The sequence below is a fragment of the Papio anubis genome, chromosome 5 (assembly GCF_008728515.1).
Source record: "Papio anubis isolate 15944 chromosome 5, Panubis1.0, whole genome shotgun sequence".
NCBI classification, from domain to species: Eukaryota; Metazoa; Chordata; class Mammalia; order Primates; family Cercopithecidae; genus Papio; species Papio anubis.
The window spans coordinates 170,762,933-170,789,229 of NC_044980.1; the positions used below are offsets into that span (position 1 = coordinate 170,762,933).

Consider the following 26,297-nt stretch of genomic DNA (forward strand, 5'->3'; position numbering starts at 1 on the left):
CCATTCCATTCCATCTACCTATCCATTCCACCCACCCATCTATCCATCCATCCACTCCATCCACCCATCCATCCATCCACTCCATCCACTCACCAATCCCATTCATCCATCCATCCACCCATTCCCCCACCAATCCATCCACCCATCCATCCATCCATCCATCCACCCACCCATCCACCCATCCATCCACCCATCCACTCCACCAATCCATCCATCCATCCATCCACCCATTCCCCCACCAATCCATCCACCCATCCATCCATCCATCCATCCACCCATCCATCCATCCATCCACCCATCCACCCATCCATCCATCCACCCATCCACTCACCAATCCATTCATCCATCCATCGATTGATTTCGATGACATCGATCGATTGATCGATCGATCGATCGATTGATTGATCGATCGGTCGATCGCCATTGATCGGATCGATCGATTATCGATGATGATCGATCGATCGGTCGATCGATTGATTTCTGGATGATCGATCGATTGATCGATCGATCGATCGATTGATGATGGGATGATATTGATCGATTGATGACGATGACGATCGACGACGGGATGCATCGATCGATCGATCGATCGATCGACGGGATCGATTGATTTCGATGCATCGATCGGGATTGATCGACGATCGATCGACGGGATTATCGATCGATCGACATTGACGCATTGATCGATCGACGATTGACGATGAGATGATCGATGAATCCATCCATCCACCCATTCCCACCAATCCATCCACCCATCCATCCATCATCCATCCACCCACCCATCCATCATCCATCCATCCACCCATCCATCCATCCACCCATCCACTCACCAATCCATTCATCCATCCATCCACCCATTCCCCCACCAATCCATCCACCCATCCATCCATCCATCCACCCACCCACCCACCCAATCCACCCATCCACCCATCCATCCATCATCCATCCAACCACCCACCAATCCATCCATCCATCCATCCATCCACCCATCCATCCATCCACTCACCAATCCATTCATTCATCCATCCATCCATCCATCCTTCCACCCACCCACCCAATTCTCCCACTCCATCCAATTCCATTCCATCCACTATCCATCCAACCACCCATCAATCCATCCATCCATCCATCCATCCATCCATCCATCCATCCATCCACCCATCCACTCACCAATCCATTCATCCATCCATCCATCCATCCACCCACCCACCCACCTACCCATCCACCCATTCATCCACTATCCATCCAACCACCCACCAATCCATCCATCCATCCATCCACCCACCCATCCACCCATTCATTCACTATCCATCCAACCACCCACTAATCCATCCATCCATCCATCCAGTCATCATCCATCCATCCATGCATCTATCTATATATCTACCCACTTGCCCATCCATCCATCCACCTCAAATTACTTATTTAATTGTGCTCATGTCTCCCTGCATGTTTCTGCTGAGGACTGCCTGTGACCACAGGCTCCTGGCCCAGATGTTGAGAACTCAGCTTGATGCCCACCAGGGCAGTCTTGAGAATGTAGCGAGGACACTGTGCCTGTGTCGGCTGGGAGGGGCTCGCATGCTTTGAGGGCTGACTAGACCCCAGGGACTGTGCTGCTCACAGTTCTCCATAGGTCTGCAGCATCCCTAGAAGAGGGGGGTACGTGTGCCCCCTTGACAGACAAGAAGCCTCAGGCTTGGGAGGTGAGGAGGCCTCCCCTGGTCACCGTCAGCAGGTAGTGGAGCTAGATTTGAACTCAAGTCTGACACCCAAAGGCTTCTCTCTCTGCTGAACCAAGTTCCAGTGGCTGCTTCCCTCCAGTGCCTGGTGGTCACTCCCAGCCCCACAGTGGCAGCCCCAGCCCAGGACACCCTGGAATTGCCCTGTCATCACTTACGGGCTTGCCATCCAAACCCAGGGGTCCCTGGAAAACAAGAGAGAGAACACAGGTTACACACGGGGATGGCACTTCCTCCACGTCTTATGACCCAGGTGCATTATTCAGCGACAAGAAAACAAAGCCTATGGGAGCCCCAGGTCTGGGTTCAGTCCATGCGGCCTGGGGGTGAGGGAGGGGAAGGCATCTGTGTGTGGTCTGCTGCCCGGAATCCCTCCTCTGACAAGAGAGCCCAGTTCTTCTCTAAAGACCACCCCCCATCTCAACCCATGGGGTCTGGGTGGGCTGCTGGGGTGGGCACGTGACCACATTCCCTCCGCCAGGGTGACGGGGTCAGCGACGAGCCTGGGATCCAAGGCGAGCCATGAGCATCCTGCCTGGGACTTAATGGTGGGGCTTTAGGGGAAAAGGGCTCTTTTCTTCTGATGGGGCTAAGCCTGGAGCTCCCAGGGACCACCACACGGCTTGAGAATAAGCCAACAGGGAGGAAAGCAGAGCTGAGAGACAGAGAGAAAGACAGGGTCGAGGGCCTGAAGCTGAAACTGCCCCTGTACACACCAGTTTGAGAGCTAATCAATACTTTTGTTTTGCCTTCATTAAGTCAGCTTGAATTGAGTTCCTGTCATTTGTGACTGGCAGTCTTGAAGGCTCTTTGAACTTCCCACATTGCTGCAGCCTTTGCAGACAAAATAAAGCCAGAGAAAAGCCAAATCACACCAGGGTGGGTCCAGACAGTGGGGGCACTCAGCGACCTCCAGGCCCCCTGCAGAGTCTGTAGAGGACCAGCTGCACAGCAGCCCGTGCTGGACACCCCTGCCCCTGTCCACCTACCACCCACTTAACAAAGCCTCGCCTAGCTCCCTTTTGTGTGGGAGTGGGGAGGAATCCAGCTGGCAGGGACTCTGGGACCAGGGATGCCTGGTCTCTGTCAGCCCCCTCTTCCTCCTCACCACAGTCCCCTCACCCCCACATACACTTCACTGTTGGCTGCAGCAACGACGCACACAGCTCCACACTTCTGAACCTTTGCACACACTGCCATCCTTCCCTTCTTTGTCCATCTTCAGCTCAGTTACCTCCTCTTCCAGGAAGGCTTCTAGGGTTTTCTCCTTCCCAGAGTCAGGCCATCTGTCCCTGTTCCCACCACATATATTCTGTCACATGTGACATGACCTATTGTTAATGTGGGGTCTACACAATTCTTCCTCTGTACAGTCAGGAAAAGGGTCTAATCCCTGTGCCTCTGTTATTGGATGGGGCCTGGCAGGCAGCATGTGCCCGGGAAAACGTGCAAAGTCAAACCAAGGAAGTACGGCAAGAATGATAATGCCGCAAATGCATGCACTGCGTAGTAGAAAGGGAAGGCGGAGAGGTGGAGGCTCTGCCAACCCCTAGCCGGGAAGATGCATTATGGGGACAGTAACGTTGGGGTATTTGGACCTAACAAGTGTGTGTGTGAGGGTGGGGGAGGGCACCGTAGGCAAAAGAGAGCAGCCTGGCCAAAGCGGGATGGGGGACCCTGTAGGCGGTGGAGGAGCAGAGGGGCTCTCGTCGGCCCCTGACCTGTGGCCCCTGCTCAGTTTGTCCCTGCCTCTCTGGACTTCCACTGGCTGAGGACGGACTCCCGGGCCCAGCATCAGGGTCCTCTGTGGCTAAGGCCAGCTTCAGCCATCTGGTCACTCTGTGCCCCTGTCCGTCCCCGAGCTCTCTGGCTTCCTTTCCGTCTTTATCCCTCGGCTCTCTGTTCCCTTTGCCTGGAGTGCCCTCCCCGCGTCTGCACCTGGCAGCAGGCAGCTCATCCCCCAGGACAGCCTCCTGCTCTGGGAAGACTTTCCTGGTCTCCGGTTCTGGACACAGCTGGGAGCTGGCCCCGTGCCTGCCAGGTAGGAGGTAAGCTGCTGGCTCCCCTGGCTCAACCTCCAGACAGCCTCGTGTGGAGATGGCCCATCTGCCCATTCCCAGATGGTGTGAGTGGCCACTCCATGTGGGGCTCGCGGCCAGGGCCTTGCTGGCAGTAGGAAACCAGGCAGTTCTTAAAAATTGGTGTCTAAGTGCTTGTGGCCACCAGTCTCATGGTCACCGAGGGTTTGGCCATCAGAGTGATGGCCTGGGGACAGCTGGAGTCCCAGGGGAGAGGGAGTGGGGGCATTCCAAAGTCTTGGGGGCTCAGGCCCTGGGGGCCCCAGGTCAGGGCCTCAGCCCCCATCACAGGCGTAGTTCTACTCCTTGCCATGAGCCTCCCAGGAGCTGCCCTAGCTGGACAGTGTCCTCTTGCCAGTTTCCAGCTGTCCTGATCCCGGGGTCCACACCCCCAGGCCTTCTGCCCTCGGTAGTGCACTAAATTGGGCCCTGCCCCTTGCCCCCCTATCCCCTGACCCAGGCCCTGCCGGGTGTCCTCAGGGTCACGTCCCACTACGCATCCCCACCCTGGACTTCTCCCCTGGGCCCGACCCCACACGCGTGGGCGCCAGTCCTTCCTGGGTCTCTTCAAGGAGCTCTCCATGGCCCCCACTCAGTCTCAATCACACAGCAACCCGGTAAGGTAGGTGTCCTCATCCCCCTCTTACAGAGAAGGAAACTGAGGCCCAGTGAGGGGAAGACCTTGCCTAGGGCCATGCAGCTAGAAAGGGTCTGGGCCCTGGGTCTCCATCCTGTCTGCACTGCAGGCCCCTGCCGCAGTCCTGTCTGGCCTCCCGGCCACTCTCTCCTGCTCTAGGCCTTGCGTACCTCTGTGAAATCCTCCCTGCTCCCACGGTCCCCTGGATGTGAAGCATGCACAACCACAGGGCTCTGCCTTTCTAGAAGTGCCCGTGGAAGGGAGCCCAGGCTGTCCCCTTGGCCTCAACCCCAGAGGGAGCATCTCAGTGCTGCCAGCTGTTTCTGGAAGTGTCCACCGACTGGACCTTATTATGGCCGCAGGCCTCCTGCCTCCTGAGCTGGACGCTGCCCTCTGCCAACCTAGGACTGTTCCTGGGGGTCACTGATGGTGCAGCCTTGGTCCCCAAGGCTTCTTTCTGATGTGTGAGAAGCCCCGTCTGTGACAGAAAACCAATTTTCACATCAAAGGCCCTGCCTGTATGTGTGATCAGAGCCCTGGGAGTTTTTATGGGTGAATTCAGTTTCTAGCTTCCCAATAGAGGCAGAGCGATGGGTGTTCGCAGTGCTCTTGGGAGCCCCCACCGCGGACTGAAGGGAAGCCAATTCCAATTCCCGGAAGCTGAGCCAGTGCCTGCAGCGGCACCAAAGCTCCCTGTGCGAGAACTGACAGAGCAGACCGGGCTGGGCCAGCCCCCGGGACAGAGCCGACCCACAGCCAGGATGACACCTGGGCAACAAAGCCACCCCCAGGCCCCCGAGCTCTCTGTGAGGGGCAGTGGCTGACCTCGGAGAAGCTGCTGGGTGGGTGCGGTCACTGAAGAAGGGACTCTGAGGTGGGCAGGGAAGGAGCAGCCTGGCTTTGGAGTCAGATGCACCTGCCTGGCTTGGGGATGTGATTCTCACCTCCCCTCCCGTCCTGGGGAAGTGGGGCCTGCCCTCTGGGCCAGGGGACCCTGGGCTGTGAACCTCCAGGGGATGGACCCTGTCCGCAGTTACCCTACAGAGTGCCTTTCCCAAACTGCTGCCCCACAGCACACTGCCCTGCAGGCTTGCCTGGAGACAGGGATTCCATGGCTGAGTAAGTTTGAGAAACACTGGGTTACACTCTGTGGAACAGGTTTCTTTCCCGAAGGGCTGTCAGAGCCGTCATTTTACTTTGCCGGTCTTTAAAAGGACAGTGCTCCTTCCACCCCCAAAATGGGCTCAGTGGACTCAGCCTTAATGGACTCAGTGCCTGGCTGAGCCACAGCAAAGCAACTGAGGCGTGAGGCTGTGCAGACCATCCACAAGCCAGGTGTTTCTACTGGTGCAGCGGGGGCCGAGCCCGGCTCTGGGTGCTCTAGAGTGGAGGACAAGCGCCTCAGGGAAGGGCCTGGGCTGGTCTGAATGGAGCCACGGAACGCGTGGGGTGGGGGGCGTGGTCAGGCTGGACAAAGGCATGGCAGGGCAAGTGTCCAAGTATCCAAGCCCAAGGCAAGTCCTTCTGAGCAGAATGAGGGCATTTCTGAGCAGCTGGGTAGTCTGGAAGGGCAGAGCCCCAGACTGGGCAGGGGCGTGCCTTGGGTGGTGGTGGTGGTGGGGGTCTCTCCTATCCAGGCAGCCCTCCCCTGCCCCAGACAATAGGGCACCAGTCATCAGCTGCCCTGTTCCTCTCCCAGCATCTCTTACAGAAGGAGTGGGAAAGAAAGTAGCTTGGGGAGGTTTGTTTACCAGCAGCTCACGGAGCAAAGGCCAGGGCTCAGCCTTGCAGGGCCCGGTTCAAATCCCTCTTCCGAGCCTCAGGTTCCTCATCTATGGATGTCACCACCCTGTGCCTGGAGATGCTCATGACCGTCCAGCTCGCTCCCCTGCCTGATCAAAGCCCTTGAATCCACCAGAGGTTTTCAATGCCTTCTGCCCTCCGAGAAACCCCACAGCTGTTCACAAGCCTTGGTTGTGCTTTAAATCACTCTTTCCCCGTGGAGATCAGCTGGGCTCCGGGATGTTTCCGGATGAGTGAGAAACAAACAAAGCTCTGGGCTGCACGTGAGCAGGAGGCCAGGCGGCCAGCTGGCCTGGGACCCCGGGTGGGCAGCCCTCCCCCGGCCCTGGTGCTGCCTCGGTCCCTTGCCTTGCTCAGGGACCGGAGTGTCCCCGAGCCTCGGTTTCCTCATTTGTGAAATGCAGGTCATGCCATTCTCCTCTCAAACAACAAGTTCAAGTTGGGTCTCAGGTCAGTGGCCTCTGTTTCCCAGACCAATGCAAGACGCGAGGCCCCACAGGCAAGCAGACACTGGATTAGGGTTTGCCCTGGCCCTGGGGGGCAGTGCTGGGAGCGACCCGTGTGTGGCCTTCCAAGAGGCCGGCAGCAGGACCCTGGACGGTGCCGCCGGCTCTGCCATCTGTGAATTTGAGGCTTTGCTCTCTCCTTCCCTCGGCCTGTTGAGTATTTCCTAAGCCGGGTTCACAGAGCCATCTTTTGAGGCATATTAACAAGTGTTGAAACCATCCCTATAAACTTTATACAATTAATTAGGGAAGAAGGGAGGGGGAGGAACAAAAATAAACCACGCTTGGCGGGCCACTCAGCATCATCATGAGATCAGCACGCTCCCGACCCCTTCCTCGGAACTGGTTTCCGGCTGCCTCAGAATCGCAGGTTCTCTTACAGGGTCATGGTTCCCCTGAACCGCTCTGTAGATGGCAATTTGAATGTGAAAAACGACCCTTTCCCTTTGAGATATTCTTTCAGAGCCTGCACACCAGTGAAACTACAAAGTCAGCCAGTCTGAAGGATCCCACGGGAGCTGATTCACCGAGGAGTGCAGTCTCCACATCCTGCTGATTTCAGCCCCCTGCCCTGGGGTCTCCTCCATCTCCTTGCTGGGTGCCCTGCAACCATTAAACCCTGTCTCTGCAGCAAACCCTGCTGTCTCAGTATAATTGGCTTGGTACTAACGCAGCGGGCATTTGAACCTGGTGGTCCTACAACCGTGTGGCTGAAGAGGGGAGGTTTCCTGGTGAAGTACATTTGGGATGTGGGGATGGTGGCTCCATCCCTGGAGTGTCTTGGAAAAGCCTGCACTGACCCTCTTGCTCTATGTCAGGGAAACGTCCAGGGCTGGCCCTGTCCTCCTGACTCCGGCCCAGCCCTCCCCAAGATCGGCTCCAGCATCTGCTGAACTGAACCAAATGAATAAACTGGCCGCGTTTAGATGCAGACAGGAGTAAACGATCAAATCGGCCAGAGCTGGGTGCCTGTCTTGCTTTCTGGCTGTAATTAATGCTGACGGCTCCTGTCAGGGAATGGAGCCCTCAAAATGCACCAGGACGAGGCCCCTGGAAGAAGGGCTTACCAGGATTATCAGGCCAGGGCCTAGTAATTATGCCTCAGATGTTGACAATTCATCAAATTACAAGGCTGGTGGGGCCTGAGGTCCCAGCTTGGGAAGTGCACATTCCTACGTGAAGGTTCCCTGAGCCTCCTCCCAGCTCTCATTAGAGCCGGCTGGTGGATGAGGGGGGGTGGGCAGCCCCCCTCAGGGCGGGTCAGCACCATATGGTCCTGATTTCTCAGCCTAGGCTCTTTGTCCACATATGAGCTGCAGCAAGACTGTCCGGGGCTTAGCAATTTCCCAAACTCAAATTCTTTGTGCTAGGGAAAGCAAGGCAAGACCCTCACAGTTAGGTTCAGCCGTTGCTGGTGCCCCGAGGGCGGCACAATGATCCTCCTGGAGCGCTTCTTCCTGGGACCTAGGGCATTTTGTAGAGTGGGCTCTGTAGTGACCTCTGCACCTCAAGTCAGCAAACTGTAGGAGCTTCAGCTGGGTGGGGTCCCAAGAGCTTGCACCAAGGTCAGAGACTTGCCCCTCATGTGCTCCTTGGCCCTGCTGGGGCTGCCTCCCTCTGTGCTGCTCATCTGTGACGTGAGGGGCTGGAACTGGGCAATGTCTTTGCTGGAACCAGGTTTTATTTGATCCGTGCAGTTAAAAGAACCCAGACTGGGCATAATGGCTCAGGCCTGTAATCCCCGCACTTTGGAAGGTCAAGGTAGGAGAATCGCTCGGGTTCAGGAGTTTAAGACCAGCCTGGGCAACATAGTGAGACCCCATCTCTAAAAAAAAAAAAAAAAAAAGAAAAGAAAAAAGAAAAAGAAGTTGGGTGTGGTGGCACATGCCTGTAGTTCCAGCTACTCAGGAGGCTGAGGCAGGAGGATTGCTTAAACCCTGGAGGTTGAGGCTGCAGTGAGCTATGATGGCACCACTACACTCCAGCCTGGGTGACAGAGTGAGACTTTGTTTCAAACAAAAAAACAAAGAACCCCAAACCAAATGAATTAGTCACAACATTTAAAACTTGCAACCTTTTACATAAACATCCAGAGTTCGGGCTTTTCTTGAAAAGCTGGGAGATCTCCTAGACCCTGGCCCACAGGCTCCACCCTTTCCTGTGGTCTCACACCTAACTGGCTGCCCATGGCGAGGTGACTCGCCAGCTCTGCAGGGCATCTGATCTGTAACCCTTGGCCTAGAAGGTCTCCCAGGGCCCTCTCACCTCTACGATGCTGTGAGACTGTGAAACCAGCTGGCTTCTATTTTGGGGAGAGGGCCTGCTCGGTGATGCCCGAGTGTGCTGGAAGTAATTACACGTATGTCCATGTCACACATCATGGCTAGCAGAGGCGGTGTTTACAGCACTGTGCCTTTGAACTGATCCCAAAATACCTGCTGAAATGACACATTTGCCCGTGACTGGTGGGGAGAGACATGATTACCCCGTCAGGTATCAGAAAATACTGTTCCTCATCAGGGTGGCAGCGAGGAAAAAGCTTGGCTCCCATAGGGTGAGGGAGGATGGAGGATGGGACCAGCGGGCAGGGATGTGTCTGACTCAGCTGCCCGGGCCACCAGCTCAGGTACAGCGGGCTGTTCTGGTGGAAGGAAGTCTGGGGGACACACCATCAACCCATTTTGGTGCCAGCTATGGATGGGGTGGAAATCTGGAGTAAGAGCAGCAGCTGACTGGAAGCATGACCGTCACAGAAGGGTGACCGCTACTGCGTGGCCGAACTCCGTGAGGCGGTCTAGAGGGAGCCAGCGTGACCAGGACAGCTCACAGCACACACCGAGGCTGCAGTCACTCTGCCTCGCCTGTGGCCCTGGACCACGCCCAGGCCGAGCTCTGCCCTCCTGCCCCACCCTTGCCTGCCGGGGCCTCTCTCATGGGTGGTTTCCCAGCCTCCCTGAGAGCCGCCCCCTAGGCTGTGGGGTGGGCCTTCCTTGGTTTCCACAGACAACTGTCACCCACTGGTAAAGAACTGCTTGAAACCCTTAAAAAGGCAAAGGTTTTTATAGCATTTGGATTTCCAGCTTCTCTGGAAATGTTGGAAGATGTGGTAGTGGTGACTGCGCGGGCGGAACCGCACCCCGATGGGGGCTGCGCGGGCGGAACCGCACCCCGGTGGGGACTGCGTGGGCGGAACCGCACCCCGATGGGGCAGGTGCCCCCGATCCACGCCCTGCCTTTTTCTCTGCTCTCCTGCACCCAACCAGCCTTACCTATTTTCTCACTTGCCGGCCGCTGCAAGTGTCTATGAGCCCATGAGCCTGCAATTCTAGCTCAGGTCCATCTCTCCAGTCCTCCCAGCCCGCTGGGCCAGCCTCCGCCAGCCTCCCTGCCTCCTGCCCCACATACCCATCCTTCCTGCACAGTGAAGGAGCAGGGCACATCCTGATGACGATGTCCTGCCCCGTAGACCTTGGAGTGAGCTGCTGAATTTCCCTGGAGCCTGTGTCCTCCTCTGGAAACGGAGTGTGCTGTGGATGGAATGGCTCCCTGGACCTGGGCTCACGGCGGGCAGCAGAGGGAGGCTGGGTTGATGAGAGTAGCTGCGACGCGCTGGGCCAGCCCTGGGGCAAATGAAGCCAGGGGACGGCGTGGAGCTGAAGCGATGTGAGCCCTTCCCTCCCTATCTAGATGTCACTGGCCCTGAGCACAGGCCGGCCAGGCAGGAGCCTCCTCATCCCCATTTCACAGATGAAGATCTGGAGCTCGGAGAGGCCAGGATACCAGCCCTGTGCCCTTCCTGCTGACTGCCCCTCCTCTGGCTGCTGTAGCACCTGGCACACCCTCACCCACTGCCCTCAGGGCAAAGCTCTACCCCCGGCCCGGCATTGAAGGACAACCTCTTCCTTCCAAGCAGCTCCTTCCAGATTCACGTGTCACCTCCTCTGAAGAGCCTTCCTCAGCTCCCGTCCCCTCCAGTTTCTCACTTATGGACTCATTGCTCTGTCTTCTGCCACCTCTCCTCCCACAGTGACCAGCCACAAGGCTCCAGTGCCCACCACAGACGCTCTTCCTGACCGGTGGATGAGCGGCCTTGGCTTGCACACCCCCCGTGATGTGGAACTCACTGCTCCCCGGGCAGACCAATGGGTTTGCAAAGATTTTGTTTAAGCCCGGTCCTCCTCAGGCTAGACCCTCCACCTTGCAGCGCCTGGCTCAACTGTGCCCAGGACCTCCACGTGGCTGGGAAGATGAGGCCTCAGGCTCATCTTGGCTTGGCTGGGTAGGGCTGTAGGCCCCTTTTCCAGCCACTCGGAGTGGAACCCCAGAGTGGACAAGAGATGGCCAATTCCTCAAGGCTCCAGGGCCATGGGCTTCTCACCTCCCCCTACACCCTTACCAGCCCGGCCCATCTTGGGTGCACCCTCTCTCTGGATGTTCCCCCCGAAACTCCCCACTTATCAGCATCCTCTTCACCTTCTGACTTCGATTCACACCTCCCTTCCTCAAGGCAGTGCCCCTGACCCCCATCAGGCCAGGTCTGGGTTATAGAAGCTCTGCTTCCTAGCCCTGGCCACGAGGCATAGTGAAGCTGGAATTTGTGGGAGTTTTTTGTTCTCTCTCCCACTCAACCACAGGCTCCAAGTGGGGAGGGACCCCTGGATGTGTTTCCTGCTACTGTATCCCAAATGCCGAAGTGCCTCGTACAGAATGAGAACACGGTAAATGCCTGCTGAATGGATCAACGGCGAAGGGAACGACTGAATGACCCTCCATCCTGCGGGCTCTGGTGCCCGGCTGGAACACTAGAGGGCGCTCTTGACCTGCCGAAGGCTGCCTCCAGCCCGGGCGGACTCCTGCGCTGGACTCCTGCCCTCGGGCCACAGCCTGGGAGATCAGCCAGGACGCTGCCATTGAGGACTCAGGCCCAAAAGGGGTGCCTTCAGCCTCACAGGCCCCCCCCCGGCTGGAGTTGGTCACAGGGCAGCGGGAATGGTCCCTGAACCCAGTCTGTGTGCCCAACTCTGAAGCTCTCCTGGGGTCAACTCCTTGGCTCCTGCAACAGCTGACGGGGCTGAGGCTTGGCGGGCTAGGGAGGCGCCTGAGGACACATGGACTATAGACCCCTGGGCCCATTCTGTCTCCACTGCATGGGCTGGACACGGTGCCAGCCCTGGTCCTAAGCAGGGCAGCTTCGTACCCAAATCACTGCTTTCTCTTTAGTCTATTTGCTTCGAAGACCTGGGCTTGGCTCGGTGACCTTGTGCAGGTCTGTGAACATGTTTTTCCATGCGATGGGGCGGGGAGGCTGTGGGGCTGGTCTGTTGCCTGGGGAAGCGGGAGTGGGTTCCAGCCAGTGACCACACTGCAAACATATCACAGACAAACCAGCAAAGCATAGGACCAACCCCCTCTGCTGGGCCCCCTACACTACTGTCCCTGCTAAGTCACCTCCCAGAGCTAGGTGTGGACAGGAGGTACCTGGGTTGCTGCCACGAGGATGCAAAAAACTGCAGCAGATACAGGAGGCATCTGGGAGCCGAGGGCGGAGCAGCAGCTCAGGCCCCGCTGACCTGGGGTGGCTGCCTCCTGTGACTAGGCTGCCTCACATGGGACACTCATGGGGACACTGGGGACAGAGTGCTGGACCAGGACAAGGGGCTGGACTCAGGAGACACCTGCCCTGTGCTGGCTCAGGGCCCTGGGGAGAACGGCCAGCATGGTGGCCCTGGTTGCATCTCCCTGAGGTTCCAGTCTGGGTGCCATTATCGGGGACTCCGGACTCTGCTTTTATCCTGTCCCAGCTCCACTAGAATCTGGGTGTTGCGGGGCAGCACTGCAGGGGTCAGACGAAAATGAGATGGAGGATGTTGAAATCTAAAAACAGATGAATCTGGGGTATTTCAGATAAATCATTTAACTGATAACATTTTTACAATCAAAGCGTTTTTGAACTACAAGAGTGCAGGAGAGCGTGTGAACCGTGTGAACGTGCGGTGCTCTGTGGGCCGTTTTGTTCACTTGATTAATTCCAAACTGTCCATCTGAGTTCTTCATTTCAAAATTGGTCCCAGGCCGAGGCCCCGTCTCACAGACCACATTTCAGCCCAGAGCTCTCAGTCCTCTGGGGCCTTGGCTGTCGCTGCTCCCAGGACTGAGGCCGGAGATGAAGTGCAGCTACCGCTCCCTCGACTGCAGAGGGGCTTGGGCACGGCACTCCGGGGCCCAGGAGGTGCAGTGTGTGTGGTTCCAGATCTGCTCAGAGCTGACCTGCAGCACCTGCCAGCCCTCGTTTCTCAGTCATTCAGGCTTCACCAGCAAATTAGCGCAACCGCCTCCTAACCACACCCCTTCCTCCAGTTTCTGGCTGTAGGCAGGGAGGCCTTTTCTACTTTTTAATAATTAATTGATAGATTAAAAAATTTTTTTAAAAACATATGGGGTTTCGGCCAGGATCGGCAGCTCATGCCTATAATCCTAGCACTTTGGGAGGCCGAGGTGGTCAGACTGCCTGAGCTCAGGAGTTTGAGACCAGCCTGTGCAACATGGCAAAACCCCATCTCTATTAAAAACACAAAAAATTAGCCAGGAGTGGTGGCGCGTGCCTGTCATCCCAGCTACTTGGGAGGCTGAGGCACGAGAATCACTTGAACCCAGGAGGCGAAGGTTACAGTGAGCCAAGATCATGCCACTGTACTCCAGCCTGGGCGACAGAGGAAGGCATATTGCCCAGGCTGAGCATGCCCTGCCCTCAGCTGCGCCTCTGCAGAGACACCCTGGACAGTGAGACAGAGCTGGGTGTTTCATCACCAGGGAAAGATTCAGAAATTCTTCTTTTTTTTTGAGACAGTCTCGCTCTGTCGCCCAGGCTGGAGTGCAGTGGCGTGATCTCGGCTCACTGCAAGCTCCGCCTCCCGGGTTCACACCATTCTCCTGCCTCAGCCTCTCGAGTAGCTGGGACTACAGGCGCCCGCCACCGCGCCCGACTAATTTTTTGTATTTTTAATAGAGACAGGGTTTCACCGTGTTAGCCAGGATGGTCTCGATCTCCTGACCTCGTGATCCGCCCGCCTCGGCCTCCCAAAGTGCTGGGATTACAGGCATGAGCCACCGTGCCCGGCCACGCCCCCTAATTTCTAATAATGGCTATGACACGGAGGTGCGAATAGAGGTACGAATGAGGACTAGGAGAGGCGGTGAAATGAATAAATAGACTTTTAAGTTTAAGTTAGACTTAGTTTATGTTTTTCTTTTTTTGGAAAGCAGGAAAGCATCCTAACAATTTGATCCCAGGGGTGGAATACAGTAGTTGGGAAGGGAGCAGCTGGGCTGGATACAGATAGGTATGAGGAGGAGAAACCAAACATCCACTCCAAGCATCCGTTTCTCGGGGTGGTCTGAGAAGCACTCTCCTGCCAACACGCAGACCATCCTGGCCCCAGCCCTGCTCACGTAGACAGCTTGAGAGGCCGGCTGATTGGTGTGAGGGAGTGGGTCACATAGCCTGGGTGCTAATCTAGCCTTTGGCATGCAAGCAGGCCATGTCTCAGCTAAGTCCTGTCACCCTCTGAGCTCAGATTTCTCATCCGTCAGGTAGGGCTGAAACCACTAGCCTCCCATGGTGGGACGGCATGCATGAGTGTGCACCCAGCAAGCACTTAATACTTGCACCTGCTTCCCTGGCATACTGGAAGGGCTTTGGGAGATGAAGGGTGACAGTTTTTCTTCTCTGTTCCCAAAGGAAGCATCGCGAGGGGGGGATCTCTGGCTCTTTGGTAGTTTGTCTCTGGGGACAAGTGATTTCTTTCTTTTTTCTTTTTCGAGACATGGTCTCGCTCTGCTCTGTCACCCAGGTTGGAGTGCAGTGGTGTGATCTCGGCTCACTGCAACCTGCCTCCTGGGTTCAAGTGGTTCTCCTGCCTCAGCCTCCCACGTAGCTGGGACTACAGGCATGTGCCACTACACCCAGCTAGTTTTTGTTTTTTTTTTGTTGTTGTTTTTTTTTTTTTGGAAGAGGTGGGGTTTCACCATGTTGGCCAGGCTGATCTCAAATTTCTGACCTCAAGTGATCCATCCGCCTCAGCCTCCAAAAGTGCTGGGATTACAGGTGTGAGCCACCGCGCCCAGCCAGGACAAGTGATTTCTATAAACACAGAGTCAAGTCCCATCCCCCAGCCCTTGCCTCTGTCTTGGTTCTACTTGGTGCAGCTCTGGGAGACCTCTTTGGCTTCACCTTCTATTGTTTCCCTGTCACCTGCTCACTCACTCTGCAGCCACTAACTTGAGTACCTGAACACACAAAGCTTGCTCCGCTCACTCTGCCACACTGACCTTGAGTGTACCTGAACACACAAAGCTTGCTCCACTCACTCTGCCACACTGACCTTGAGTGTACCTGAACACACAAAGCTTGCTCCAACTTCATGACCTGCGCACTTGCTTTTTCCTCTGCCGGGATCTCCCCCAAGATCTCTGCAGCTTTTTCATCATTTAAATCTCACTTCAAGCCTTCTGATTATTTAATCCAAATTGTACCTATCCATTCACCCAGCCAACACTCTCATCATATCCTTGTTTTATTCTCTTTAAAGCACATTAAATGATATCTAAGAAATGTTTAAATAGGTTTCTGAATGTGTAAAACAAACCAGAAGGTCACTAAAGCCTAATGTTAAGAGTTAAGACAATCAAACTACCAAAGAAGAGGAAAAGCCAACATTGTGACATTGTAAATAGGAGATGAGAAGGTCTAATGTTTTCTATGTAAAAGTCAAAGTTTAGGCAAGATTAAGCCCTGGATGAGTGGCAGGTGCTTTCATCTTAGTCAAAAGTCAGCTTAGAGAAGAAAAAAGGGCTTGTAATAAACAAGATACCTCCAGGAAGACGACATTGAACTTCTAATTATTCATTTCTCTGTCTCCCAGGGCAACCTCCCATTCCCATATGGTTCTCCAAAGACTGTGACTGGGCCTGATCCATCTTTGTGCCATCCCAGTGCCCAGGCCAGGGTATGACACCCATCAGATTTGTTGAACACAGCCAAGCCTCCTATTTCTGAGACGGCAAAATCACTTTATCAACATAAATACTGATTACTACCCCAAAATGCAAGTGTGCTGCCCCTAGGGCTCCTCTGAAGGCCCAACCTTTGATTCACAATGTTCTGAGTAAAGCATTATCCCTATGCTGTTGATTCCATGATGTCTTCTGTCCCTGGACCAGTTGGGATCCAAAAGGTCTTAAACACGGGTGATTTCCTCTTTAAACTCTATGCCTGTAATTCCAACCTTTACCACGAGGTGACAGGATTACACAAACCTTATCAAAACTAGTTTAATCTCTGACTACTTCTAATTAAAATACGCCCTAAATTAAAACAATATTCATACATATATGCATATATTTTAAAACTTATATTGGCGTAGTTTTAAAAGTATAATACCCACAGTTGGCCAGCATTTGGGGAAATATGCAGCATTTATTCATTGTTGGTGGGAATGTAAATTAGTACAGTCTCCTGGAGGGCAATTTGGCAATACACATCAAAAGCCTTAAACATGTGCAAACCCTTTGGTGTAGCAATTCCACTTTTAGTTATTTATTCTAAGGAGATAATCATGGAAATAAGCTATATTTATTCCCAGGATGTTGAATGTAAGGGTGAAAAATTGTCAATATAAATAATTTAACTTTGAGACTAGTTAAATAAATGATATATCGGAACAAATACAATGTAGCCATTACATTCTCTAAGGATTTTTAATGATGTAGAAAAGTCTCATGCTATATTTAGTGAAAAAAATAGCACAAAAAAAGTCCAATGTAATTGTATTTCAGATTATGAGACTGACGTGCTGCCTACTGTGCTAAGAAGGCACTTGTAATTCTATTTTAAAGGCAATAAATATAAAAGCAAACTTGCACATAAGAAATACTAGAACAATCACCAAGATAAGAGGACTTATCTGTGAGTGGCAGAATTAGAGATGCTTTTTCCTTGTGTTTTTCTCTACTGTCCAAATGTTTTACAATAAACATGCTTTTTGTTGTAATCAGAAGAGGCTGTTAATGAATCTTGGGAGCAGAGAGGACAGGCCAGCCTCTGTACGAGGAGGGCATGGACAGGGCGAGCCGGGCCCTTGTCGGCTCTGACTTCCTCAAGTCCACAACCTGCCCACAGATGTGGGTGGCCTCTATGCCCCGTGTCCTCCAGCCACTCCTATCAGGTCCACATACGGACCTGGCTTCAGCTGAGGGGACTGGCCTGAGTTAATCCAGAAAAGCATTGACTGTCTCCACCACCGCCCCTGGCCGGACTCTATCCTCGCTCTTACAAAGGGATAAGATACTGGCACAAAGAGAAAGAAAAAGAAGTCCTCCCCGAGGCCGGTCCAGAAGTTACTAAGCTACGAAAACAAACAAACAAAACCTTTTTCTAAAACTGACCATTCTCTAAGTTGTTTTTCCAAATATTGCAAATTTATACTGAGTAGATTAGAACGCTTTCTGAAACCCATCTTTTCTTCTCTTGAGACTGTCAACGATGAGGAAAGACGGCGGTATTTACGGAAGGGCTGCCACACACAGGACTGGACGTGGCCTCTGTGCCTGACACTCATTTAACCCCAGCTCTGCAGGTGTCATCTCCCCAGGCCCCAGAGGTCAAGTAGCCGGCCCAAGTCCACGCAGGTGACTGACTCAAAGCCACAGTGTCCTCTGCACATGACGGGCCTCGGAGGCGGCCCAGGCCCTTCGGCAGGAGGCAGTCACCCTAGCCTCTGGGATGACCACATGGAGCCATCTGCAAATATACCTCAGGCTGAGAGCTGGGCAGAGCCCTCCTGTCCTCCACAGGCCAAGAGATACGAATTTCTGCTCAGGACCTGGGCCCCAAGAGCCTGCAAAAGATCCCCCCTTCCTCGAATGCGGCTGCTTTTCCTCCTGCAGGGGAAGCTGAGCGGGGTGTCTGCCCTACCCTGTGGGTCTCGCAGAAGGAATGGCCCGGGTGGCGGTGCGAGAACAAGGGGCTTGGAGGCGCACAGCTGGGCTTGCTCCTGGTGCTGGCCACATGAATGCCCTGAATCCAGCCCACCCAGGGAAGACGCCTACCTCCGTGTGGAAATGGGGGTCTGCGTGTAAGCTGGGGCTGGGTGACCTCAGGGAGAAGGCCATCATGGGCTGTGATACCAGCTTCCTAGAGACTTTGACCCCTAGAGGGGTCCCCTCACCCCTCACCAGGCCCAGACTGCTCAGGCTTCCCAGTGACTGGGGAGCTGCTGGTAGGACCAGGGGCACGGCTGCCAGAGTGGCCTACACACAGGAAGTGAGGGGGCTTGCTGGATCCCAACTCTCTTCCTTCCAAGAAAACTCCCAGCGTCAAGCCTGAGGGACACCCGCGGGACTCCACACACATCCATCTCTCCGTTCCCAGCCCCGACAGTGACAGTGCTCTTTCTCCAGGCCAGGCCCAGGTGTGAGGGAGCCCGATACCACCTCCACACTCAACTTCATCTTTAATTCCCGACAGTCCTGTCACGGCCCCAGGGACAGCAGCCCCGGGTTTGCCTTGACTCACGTTCTGGGTGCTCTAAGCCAAGGGGCTTTCCTTTCCCAAGGCTTCACAGCGAGTAAGCTGCAGAGATGAGAACCATGCCCAGCTACTTAATCCACACCCAGCCTCCTGCCTGTCGGCCGCAGGGCCAGCTGCCCACCCCACCCAGCTGGGTCCCGGGAGGAAGGAGTGAGGGAGAAGAGGCCTCTGTGGGACGCAGACCCTGACAGCTGCTCTGGTGTGGCTGAGAACAAGCCCCCGCCCCTCCCCCGGGTACGCAGGCAGCATCTTCTCTGAGGCTCGAGGCTGTGGACCTCTGGGTCACTGTTTGCTCAGAGGAAACAATGGACAAGAGGGGATGGAAACCGCTGGCCCACTCCCCACCCTCTCCCCTCTGGACCTGTGAATACAGAGTAACCGGGGCGAAGGGAACTGGGTTGTGCCAGGAATGGTTCTGTTAGTCTCCGGTCCTCCCGGGCTGGTGCTGGTACAGCGAATAATGCCAAGACACGGGGCTGAACTTTGCAGCAAAAGCCTGTGCTTCCTCAAGACACTGGACACCCAAAGGTCCAGGCTGCCGTGCCCAGGAGACGGAAGCCTGACCCCTGCCTAGTCAGAAGAGCAGCTGGGGACGGTGGCAGGGCCCTAACCCCAGTGTGTGCCGTGGGATGAGGGTGGTCACGGCTGTTTTTCACATGGCATTCTTACTCCCGCGGAGTCTGAGGGGCCAGGCTGTTTGCTGCTGGGGGAGCTGCCCTGACTGCCTGGGAGATCCCAAACTTGACTCAGCCCAGCACGGGGCCACTCTGGCATGAAGTCAGTGTTCCCCAGAGTGACCACCAAGTCCTGGAGGGCTGCGTTTGTGACACATTTTGTGCCTTCATCTCTGCATTCACAGAGCAGAAAATTAAAGCTCAGAGAAGGTGAGCACCTCCTCTAAGGTCACTCAGCCAGGAGGAAGCAGAGTGGACCCCCTATGCCAAGTCTCCCTGGCGCTGGGTCTGGACTCCTCTCCTCCACTGCAGGACCAGGGACCACCCCTCTTCATTGCCAGCCATCCTGACTGCACAGATCTAGCCCCTGAATCAGCCAGCATTTCCCTCCTTGCGTCTTCCTGCCCTGGAGGCACAGAATGAATCTGCCCCTCCCTTGCTGGCCCTGCCAATCTCTTCTTCTGCTGGGATCCCCCTGCTCTTTCCGATGTCCCAGGACCTCCGGATGCTGCTGCCACGACCCTCAACCCCCGCGCAGGACCTGGCGGTGGCACAGCCACACTGTGCCTTGCTGCTGATGTGGCACTCACTTGGACTGGGCTGGGACATCTATTCCAAGAATGCGCTAACTTTTGGGTTCATTTTAAAAGATCTGCCAAGGGATGACACCACAAGGCCAAACTGGAACCAGCCAGTCTCCTGTTATCGAGTGACGACGAGGAGCGGTGGCTGGGACAGGTCCTCTGCCCACTGGGAAGAGGCCCAGCCTGTCTAGTGGAGCACGCCACAGTGCGGGGGCTGGACTTACTGAAGAAGCAGTGCTAGGTGGACTCAGTGCCACCCAGACACCCGAGCGAGGTGCTCTGCTTTGCCTCCAGGGCAGCCCTGGAGATCTGTGCAGGCTTTATCTCCCCGGAGCTCACGCTAACCCCCTCCACAGAAAGGCCACTACTGCTGAGGAGCAGAGGAGGAGACAGGAGCGCAGACAGAGTTAAATCAAGGCTCAGGGAAAGAATATTGGTTTAAGAGAAAAGGGCGAAGAGAGCAAAAAATAAATGACAAATTACCGGGTAGCCATCGCGTCCTGATTGCCCCTGTGGTAATTAATATGTCATTAATAATCAGACTTTCGGCAGAAACCATATGGCAGCACTTAGAGCTCAATCAGGGCCCAGTCCCACACCACCCCCCGACAGCTGGCTGGTGACTTGCTCTGAGGGGAGGACTCAAGGGCTCCAGCAGTCTTGGGGGCAGAGCAGCCCTTTCCTGCCTCGGAGGGCCAGGCTGGTGGGACCAGGAGCCTCGGGGCTTCATCAGGGTCCCAGGCATAGTCACATGAATGTCCTCCCCACGCTGGCCGGGCATAGGGTAAATGTCACGTGGGGACGTGGGGTTCTGGAGGGTGGAGCCACAGCCACATGACCCAACCAGGAACTGCAAATGCTCCTTAAACTGGGCCTGCAAGAGGCCTGGAAGACAGCCTGTTTCCTCTCAGTTGCCACTGGGATGGGGTGAACCAAGAAAGCGAGCCTTAGAAGCCAGGACTATGGGGAGTGTTCACTGTGGCTGGAGGCTTCTCTGCCCCCTAGTTCTGGTCCCTGGAGCAGTGACCACCCTGCCTGGGTGCCACACTTTGGCACCCATCTCCCCGGTCAGACCCTTGCAGGTTTTGCAGCTCGAGAATTTCTGCATTTGTTTAATCCATTTAATATTTTCACTGCCAAGTTAAAAAACAAAAACCAAAAAACAAAAAACAAAAAAAACCACTCCATAGCCCCCGGCGTTAGGTACTTCCGCAAGTTCACGCACGCCAGCCTCCCTGAGACAGCCAGGAGGGGCTCTGCTGCCAAACATCGCTTGAGGCCAGTAAACCAACACAATCCTGTTGGCTTGCTTGGCTCACGGTGGGGCTACATGCACCGAGAAGCCCAGATTCCGAAGGGCACCGACCAGGAAACGAATCACGGTATGTGGAAGTAAAAAATAAAATGGTTCATCTGAAAGGAATTCCTTGAGAAGGTTGGTTTTGGCTCTGGCTGACTGTCAGTGTGCTTCTGGAATGGATTAGTTGGGATTTATCGGGCTCTGAAAAACTGACAGCGTGAATCAAAGGCAGGCGCATCCTTTGCCCTGGAGAATGAATGGGATTTCTAGGGCCACGTGCAATCCCTGCATTCAAAGCTGCCTCTGGCCGGCCAGAAGTTCAAGGGAGCCGCCCAGTGCTTCCCTCATACCCTTCACACCCCTCACAAATGCAGTGACATTTCCCTCCTGCTCCCATGCAACGCCCTCACCAGCCAGCTGTGCTCCTAAGGTCTCAGCTGTCTGATCCACATTCTGGCAAAGAAGAAAAATGAACCCCAGGGTCTAGTGGTCAAGTCCGACTCATTCCTGGGACAACTGCCCGACTCTACAGCCCTTTCTGCCAAAGCACGGGGCACTGAAGCATTTAGAAACATCAACTGCCACAGCGCATTTTAAAACTATGGGCATGGCGCTAGCATCTCTGTGTACCAAGGGGAGCCCAAGATTTGGCAAGGAACAGCCAGGCTTGTGCGCTGGCTCTCTTGCTAGGAAAATGGTCATAGAACGTTTCAGTAAGCAGGTCAGGCCTGTGGAATTCTGTGCCTGCATTCATCTACAAATTAAAAAACAACATGACTCCTCTATAGGACTGATTTTTTCCCCCCAAACACACGATTTTTTTGTTTTTGTTTCCGAGACAGAGTCTCGCTCTGTCTGTTGCCCAGGCTGGAGTGCAGTGGTACCATCTCGACTCACTGCAACCTCTGCCTCCTGGGTTCAAGCAATTTTCATGCCTCGATTTCCCGAGTAGCTGGGATTACAGGCATCCGCCACCACGCCGGGCTAATTTTTGTATTTTTAGGAGAGACGAGGTCTCACTATGTTGGCCAGGCTGGTCTCGAACTCCTGACCTCAAGTGATCTGTCCACTTTGGCCTCCCAAAGTGCTGGGATTACAGGCGTGCGCTACTATGCCTGGCCACTTTTTAATAGGACTGATTTTTTTTTGAGGACACACCTCCCTAACCAAAATTATGTTCATGGAATTGCAACAGAGAGAAAACTGAACATCTTATCTTTCAGAAGTAGACAGCACAGTCCAGGACACTTACTGGAGGACCTGCAAAACACAAGCAGAGAAGCCACAGTCAGCGTGGAAGGCAGAGTCCCCTCGCCCGTCCTCAGCGCGGCTCCTGGCCACCCCTCCCTGGAAGGCTTTGATGCTGCCATGGCTGTTTCCTGCCATGGCCTGGAGCTGGGGGCAGAGCAGAAGGAGCACCTTTGCTCTTGGAGAGCCCGGGGTGGTCCCGGGGTTGGTGGTGACAATTCCCACAGGCATGGGTGCAGGCACTCATGTCACCAGGCAGCTTCGGGTTCTCGCGCTGAGTAGGAATCGGAACTTGTTCCTACTTAAAGAACAAGCTCTGGTTCTCCTGAGGGGAGAACAGGGGGAGCAAACGTTTTGGACAGAGAGAATACTGGGAGGAACAGCAGATGGGTGTGGCTGAACAGGCTTTTTGGGGGAGGGGTTCCTGCTGCCCAGCCCCAGGGTTAGAAATGCATGAGGAGTAGCAGGGGCTGGGGCTGTAGCTGAGACTTGTCTACCAGATGAGGGCTCACAGAGAACCCTGATGAGGCCCATGGGGGCTTCACCTCACAGCTTGCAAGGCATGTAGCATACCCATTATTGCATTTGACCTTCCCAACCAGCTTTCGAGAGAGGTCTGATGAACATCTCCATTGGACAGCGGATAACGCAGAGGCTCACAGAGCCGCGACTTGTGTGGGGCCACATCGTTGATTAGGGATGGAGTCAGCGCATGCTGGATGGAAGGAGGTCTCCCAACTCTACCAGCCCTAGGTGCTGTGCACTGAGCCACGCCGCTGGCAAACCAGACCCCAAACCTCACTCGAGGTTACACGGGGAGGCAGCACCTGGCAGTCAGTGACCAGCATGATTTATACGTCCCAACTATGAGCCAGGAGCCATGGGGGTAACTAACGGGACCAGTAGTGAGTGCAAGAGGCAAGAGCCCTGACTCATGAATATTGATGAAGCAGACAGATCCCGAAGAGGACATCTACACAGGGAGAAGGCCAGGAAGCTCCAAGCACAGCACAAGGGCCCTGACCCAGGCTGGGCCGAGTCCAGAGGGTGAGAAAAGAGGAGGGTGGAGTGTTGCAGAGATGGACAAGCTCAGAACATGCCAAGATCATGGGCTTTTGAGGAGCCAGGAGAAGTGAAGGCTGCTGCAGCGAGGGAGGGCCAGAGAAGGCAGGGCCGGCCAAGCCTGGGGGTTTGTTTCCATGGCATGGTCTGAGGGGCTTGGTTCTAAGGGTGAAGGGGAGTCAGTGAAGGGTTCTGCATGGAGGAGTGATGGGGAGGGACAACAGTGCACCTGGAGATGCACCGAGGTGTCCCTGTGCAGGTGCTGGTGGGTGAAGGGGGGAATGGAGACTCAGGAGATGTTGGTCAGAGGAGAGATGGGGCTCGCACGGTAGCGGTACATAGAGGAAGGAGAGAGATGACAAGGATTTTTGGCTTGAAACACTGATGTACTCATACCCAAGAATGATGACATGGGGGACAGTGGTTTCCCCAAGTCTAGATCAGAGGCAGAGCAGAGCAAGATGCTGGCAACCTGGACATCCCATTGAGCTGACTCCTCACTGTCAGCCAATGACCTTGATTCCTATTTTCCAAAGCAAACAAAAGCTGCCGGATAGGTTCACCATCGCCTTTCCAACACCGGTTGTACACATCTGTGCCTGTACCTGCACCTCAGCCTGCGCCTGCATCTGTACCTCCCCTGCATCTGCAACTATGCCTATACCTGTACCTGCCTTTCCACCTGCCCCTCCCCCTCGATCTGTTCCTGTACCTGCACCCGCACCTGCTCCTGCACCTGCCCTCCTCTCCATGCCTTCAGGTTAACTCAGAGGAACTGACCCACCTTCAATTAGGCCACTGTCCCCTCTGTATTGCCCAGAGCCTGGCCCCATCCACAGTCCCTCTGGATCTCAGTCACACTTGCCCTCTCACACAAGTCCTTCCCAACAGCTCTGAAACACGCTCTAATTCCTCGGATGGCAAAGCCATACCTTGGTCGCACACCCCCTTCTATTTCTGCCCTTCCTCCGCTCTCTCCCTCACAACAAGAAACAGTGGGAGGCGGCTTCAGAGGGGCAATGAGGTGGGGCAATTGGGTACGGCCTTGAGCAGAGAGAGGATGTGACCTGGCTCACATTTTAAAGATCCTCCGGTGTGGGGTGGCAGGGGTAGAATGCAGAGGCTACCGCATGGTGCAGAGGAGAGAGGACGGTGGCTCACAGCTGGTGGTGGCAGTGGAAGTGCTGGACGTGGTTGGATTCTGGATTGATTCTGACAGCACAGCCAAAGGATTTCCCTAGTTTTGGCTTGAGCAACTGAAAGGATGGGGCTGCCATCAACAGCGGTGGGGAGATAGTGGTGGGACAGGCTCGGCTGAAGGGGTCAGAAGCTTGGCACACGTGGCACGGCTGGAAGTAAAGAGAAGATGAAGAAGTCCTGGAAGCGAAGTAGAGGAAGTGTCCCAGGAGGGAGCGATCGCCGTGCACGGGGCAAAGGAACCGCCCTGCAGATGGGTCAGGTAAGAAGACCAGGAACTGGACGCAGCAATGCAGAGGCATGTCTAGGGAGTGACAGGAGTGGGGTCTGATGGGAGAGGGTTTCAGAGAGAAGGGGGGTGAGGGATGCAGACAGTGGGTGCTTTTGAGGAGCTCTGCAGCAAAGGGGAGTAAATGAACAGTGGCTTTGTGGGGCTGGGGCCTGGCGATGGGTATTTCTTTAGGATGAGTGACATGGCCACGCGTTTGTAGGATGTGAGTGGTCCAGCAGAGAGAGAGGATTCGGCGTGGGGGGAGAAGGGGAGACTCCTGGAGCAACGTTCTTGAGGAGGTGAGAAGGGCTGGCTCCTGGCGCTGGCACAGATGGGGGCCTGGACAGTCCATCTGTGGAGACGGCAGGAGGAAGAGTGCCTGGTGCTGCCAGGCACGTGCCATGGAGGTGGGAGTTCAGGCAAGTTCTCTTCTGATCGTGCCAACTCTCCCAGTGAAGTAGGAAGCAAGGCCGTCAGCCTCAGGTGATGACGGTGCAGGAGGCGTTGGGGGACTGAGCGGGAGAGGTTGAATGGGTTGGACAACGTGGCCTCAGCCAGGTGGCAGAAAGAGCCACGGGGGCCGGGGGCGTTCCTCTCCAGCTGGGTAATCGGTACACACTGGAGTGGAGCATGTGGAGGGGGCTGGGTTCAGTCCGGGGTGGGGCTTTTGCTGAGTGGGACCGAGGGAGGAGGGAGGAGCAGGGAGGTCTGGCATGGGGCAGCTGGCAGGATTCCAGCTGGAGGGGTGAGGGGCCAGGGGCTGGGATCCATGGATCCGAAGGCTGGAGACGGAAGGGTTGTAGGGGTCAGGGAGAGGAAGTGGGCTGGAATTTGTGAACTGAGAATTTGTGGATGCTGCATGTATATCGGGAGAGACCTCGGGAGGGAGAGGTTGTGGTCAGAGGAGGCCAAGCCTATCAGAGGAGAGGAGGCCACGGAGTCCAGACGCCAGGCTGTGTAAGGGGCTTCTATGTGGCTATCAGGATTCATAAGAATTCACCCAGAAGCACTGTGGGAGAGAGGGCTGGTGACCCAGGGGCTGGCACCGACTAGCAATGAGATGGGTGCACCTGGGACCAGAGATGGCTTCAAGAATGAAGCCCCATCACCACCCCCGTCTCCCATTCTGGGGCCAGGGTCACGTTTCTCAAAACGCAGATCTGATCCTGGCACTTCCCTCCTCACCGTCTTGTTCCTAAGACAAAGGCCCGAACCCAGTGGTGCCTTCCACGTGGTGATCTGCCTCCCCAAATCGCTGCCTAGCCCCCCTCCCCAGGGCCTCCACACCTGAACCTCTGGGAACAGCAGGGGGAGATGTGTTATAACCGCTAGCTGCCACGAGAAAATGAAATTGGATCCCTGCCTCAGCATGGACCAGGATGAATTCCAAAAGGATCAACGATTTTACAGGTTAAGAAAACTATACAAATCCTAGAAGAAAACGTGGGAATATTCCTTTCTAGCGTTGGAGAGGGCAGGCTTTTCCACCTATGGTTCGTAATCCAGAAGCCACAAAAGACAAAAAACCAATTAGCCAGCTGTGCTGGCGTGTGCTTGTGATCCCAGTTACTCGGGAGGCTGAGGCAGGGCAATTGCTTGAACCTGGGA

At 55.1% G+C, this 26,297-nt stretch overlaps 1 protein-coding gene across 6 annotated transcripts in view; it reads right to left on the reverse strand.

Annotated features, from left to right (window-relative positions):
- The window catches only part of COL23A1 (collagen type XXIII alpha 1 chain), a 357,189-nt gene that overhangs the window by 30,579 nt on the left and 300,313 nt on the right, over positions 1-26,297 (reverse strand). For 5 of the 6 annotated variants that reach the window (XM_031666665.1, XM_031666666.1, XM_031666663.1 and 2 more), the window contains exons 4-6: positions 22,164-22,171; positions 20,095-20,121; positions 1,901-1,927 (exon numbers count right to left, since the gene is read on the reverse strand). In XM_031666665.1, the coding sequence (XP_031522525.1) occupies positions 1,901-1,927; positions 20,095-20,121; positions 22,164-22,171 (62 nt within the window). The remainder of the gene's footprint in view (positions 1-1,900; positions 1,928-20,094; positions 20,122-22,163; positions 22,172-26,297) is intronic. The other variant, XM_031666664.1, reaches the window with a different exon arrangement.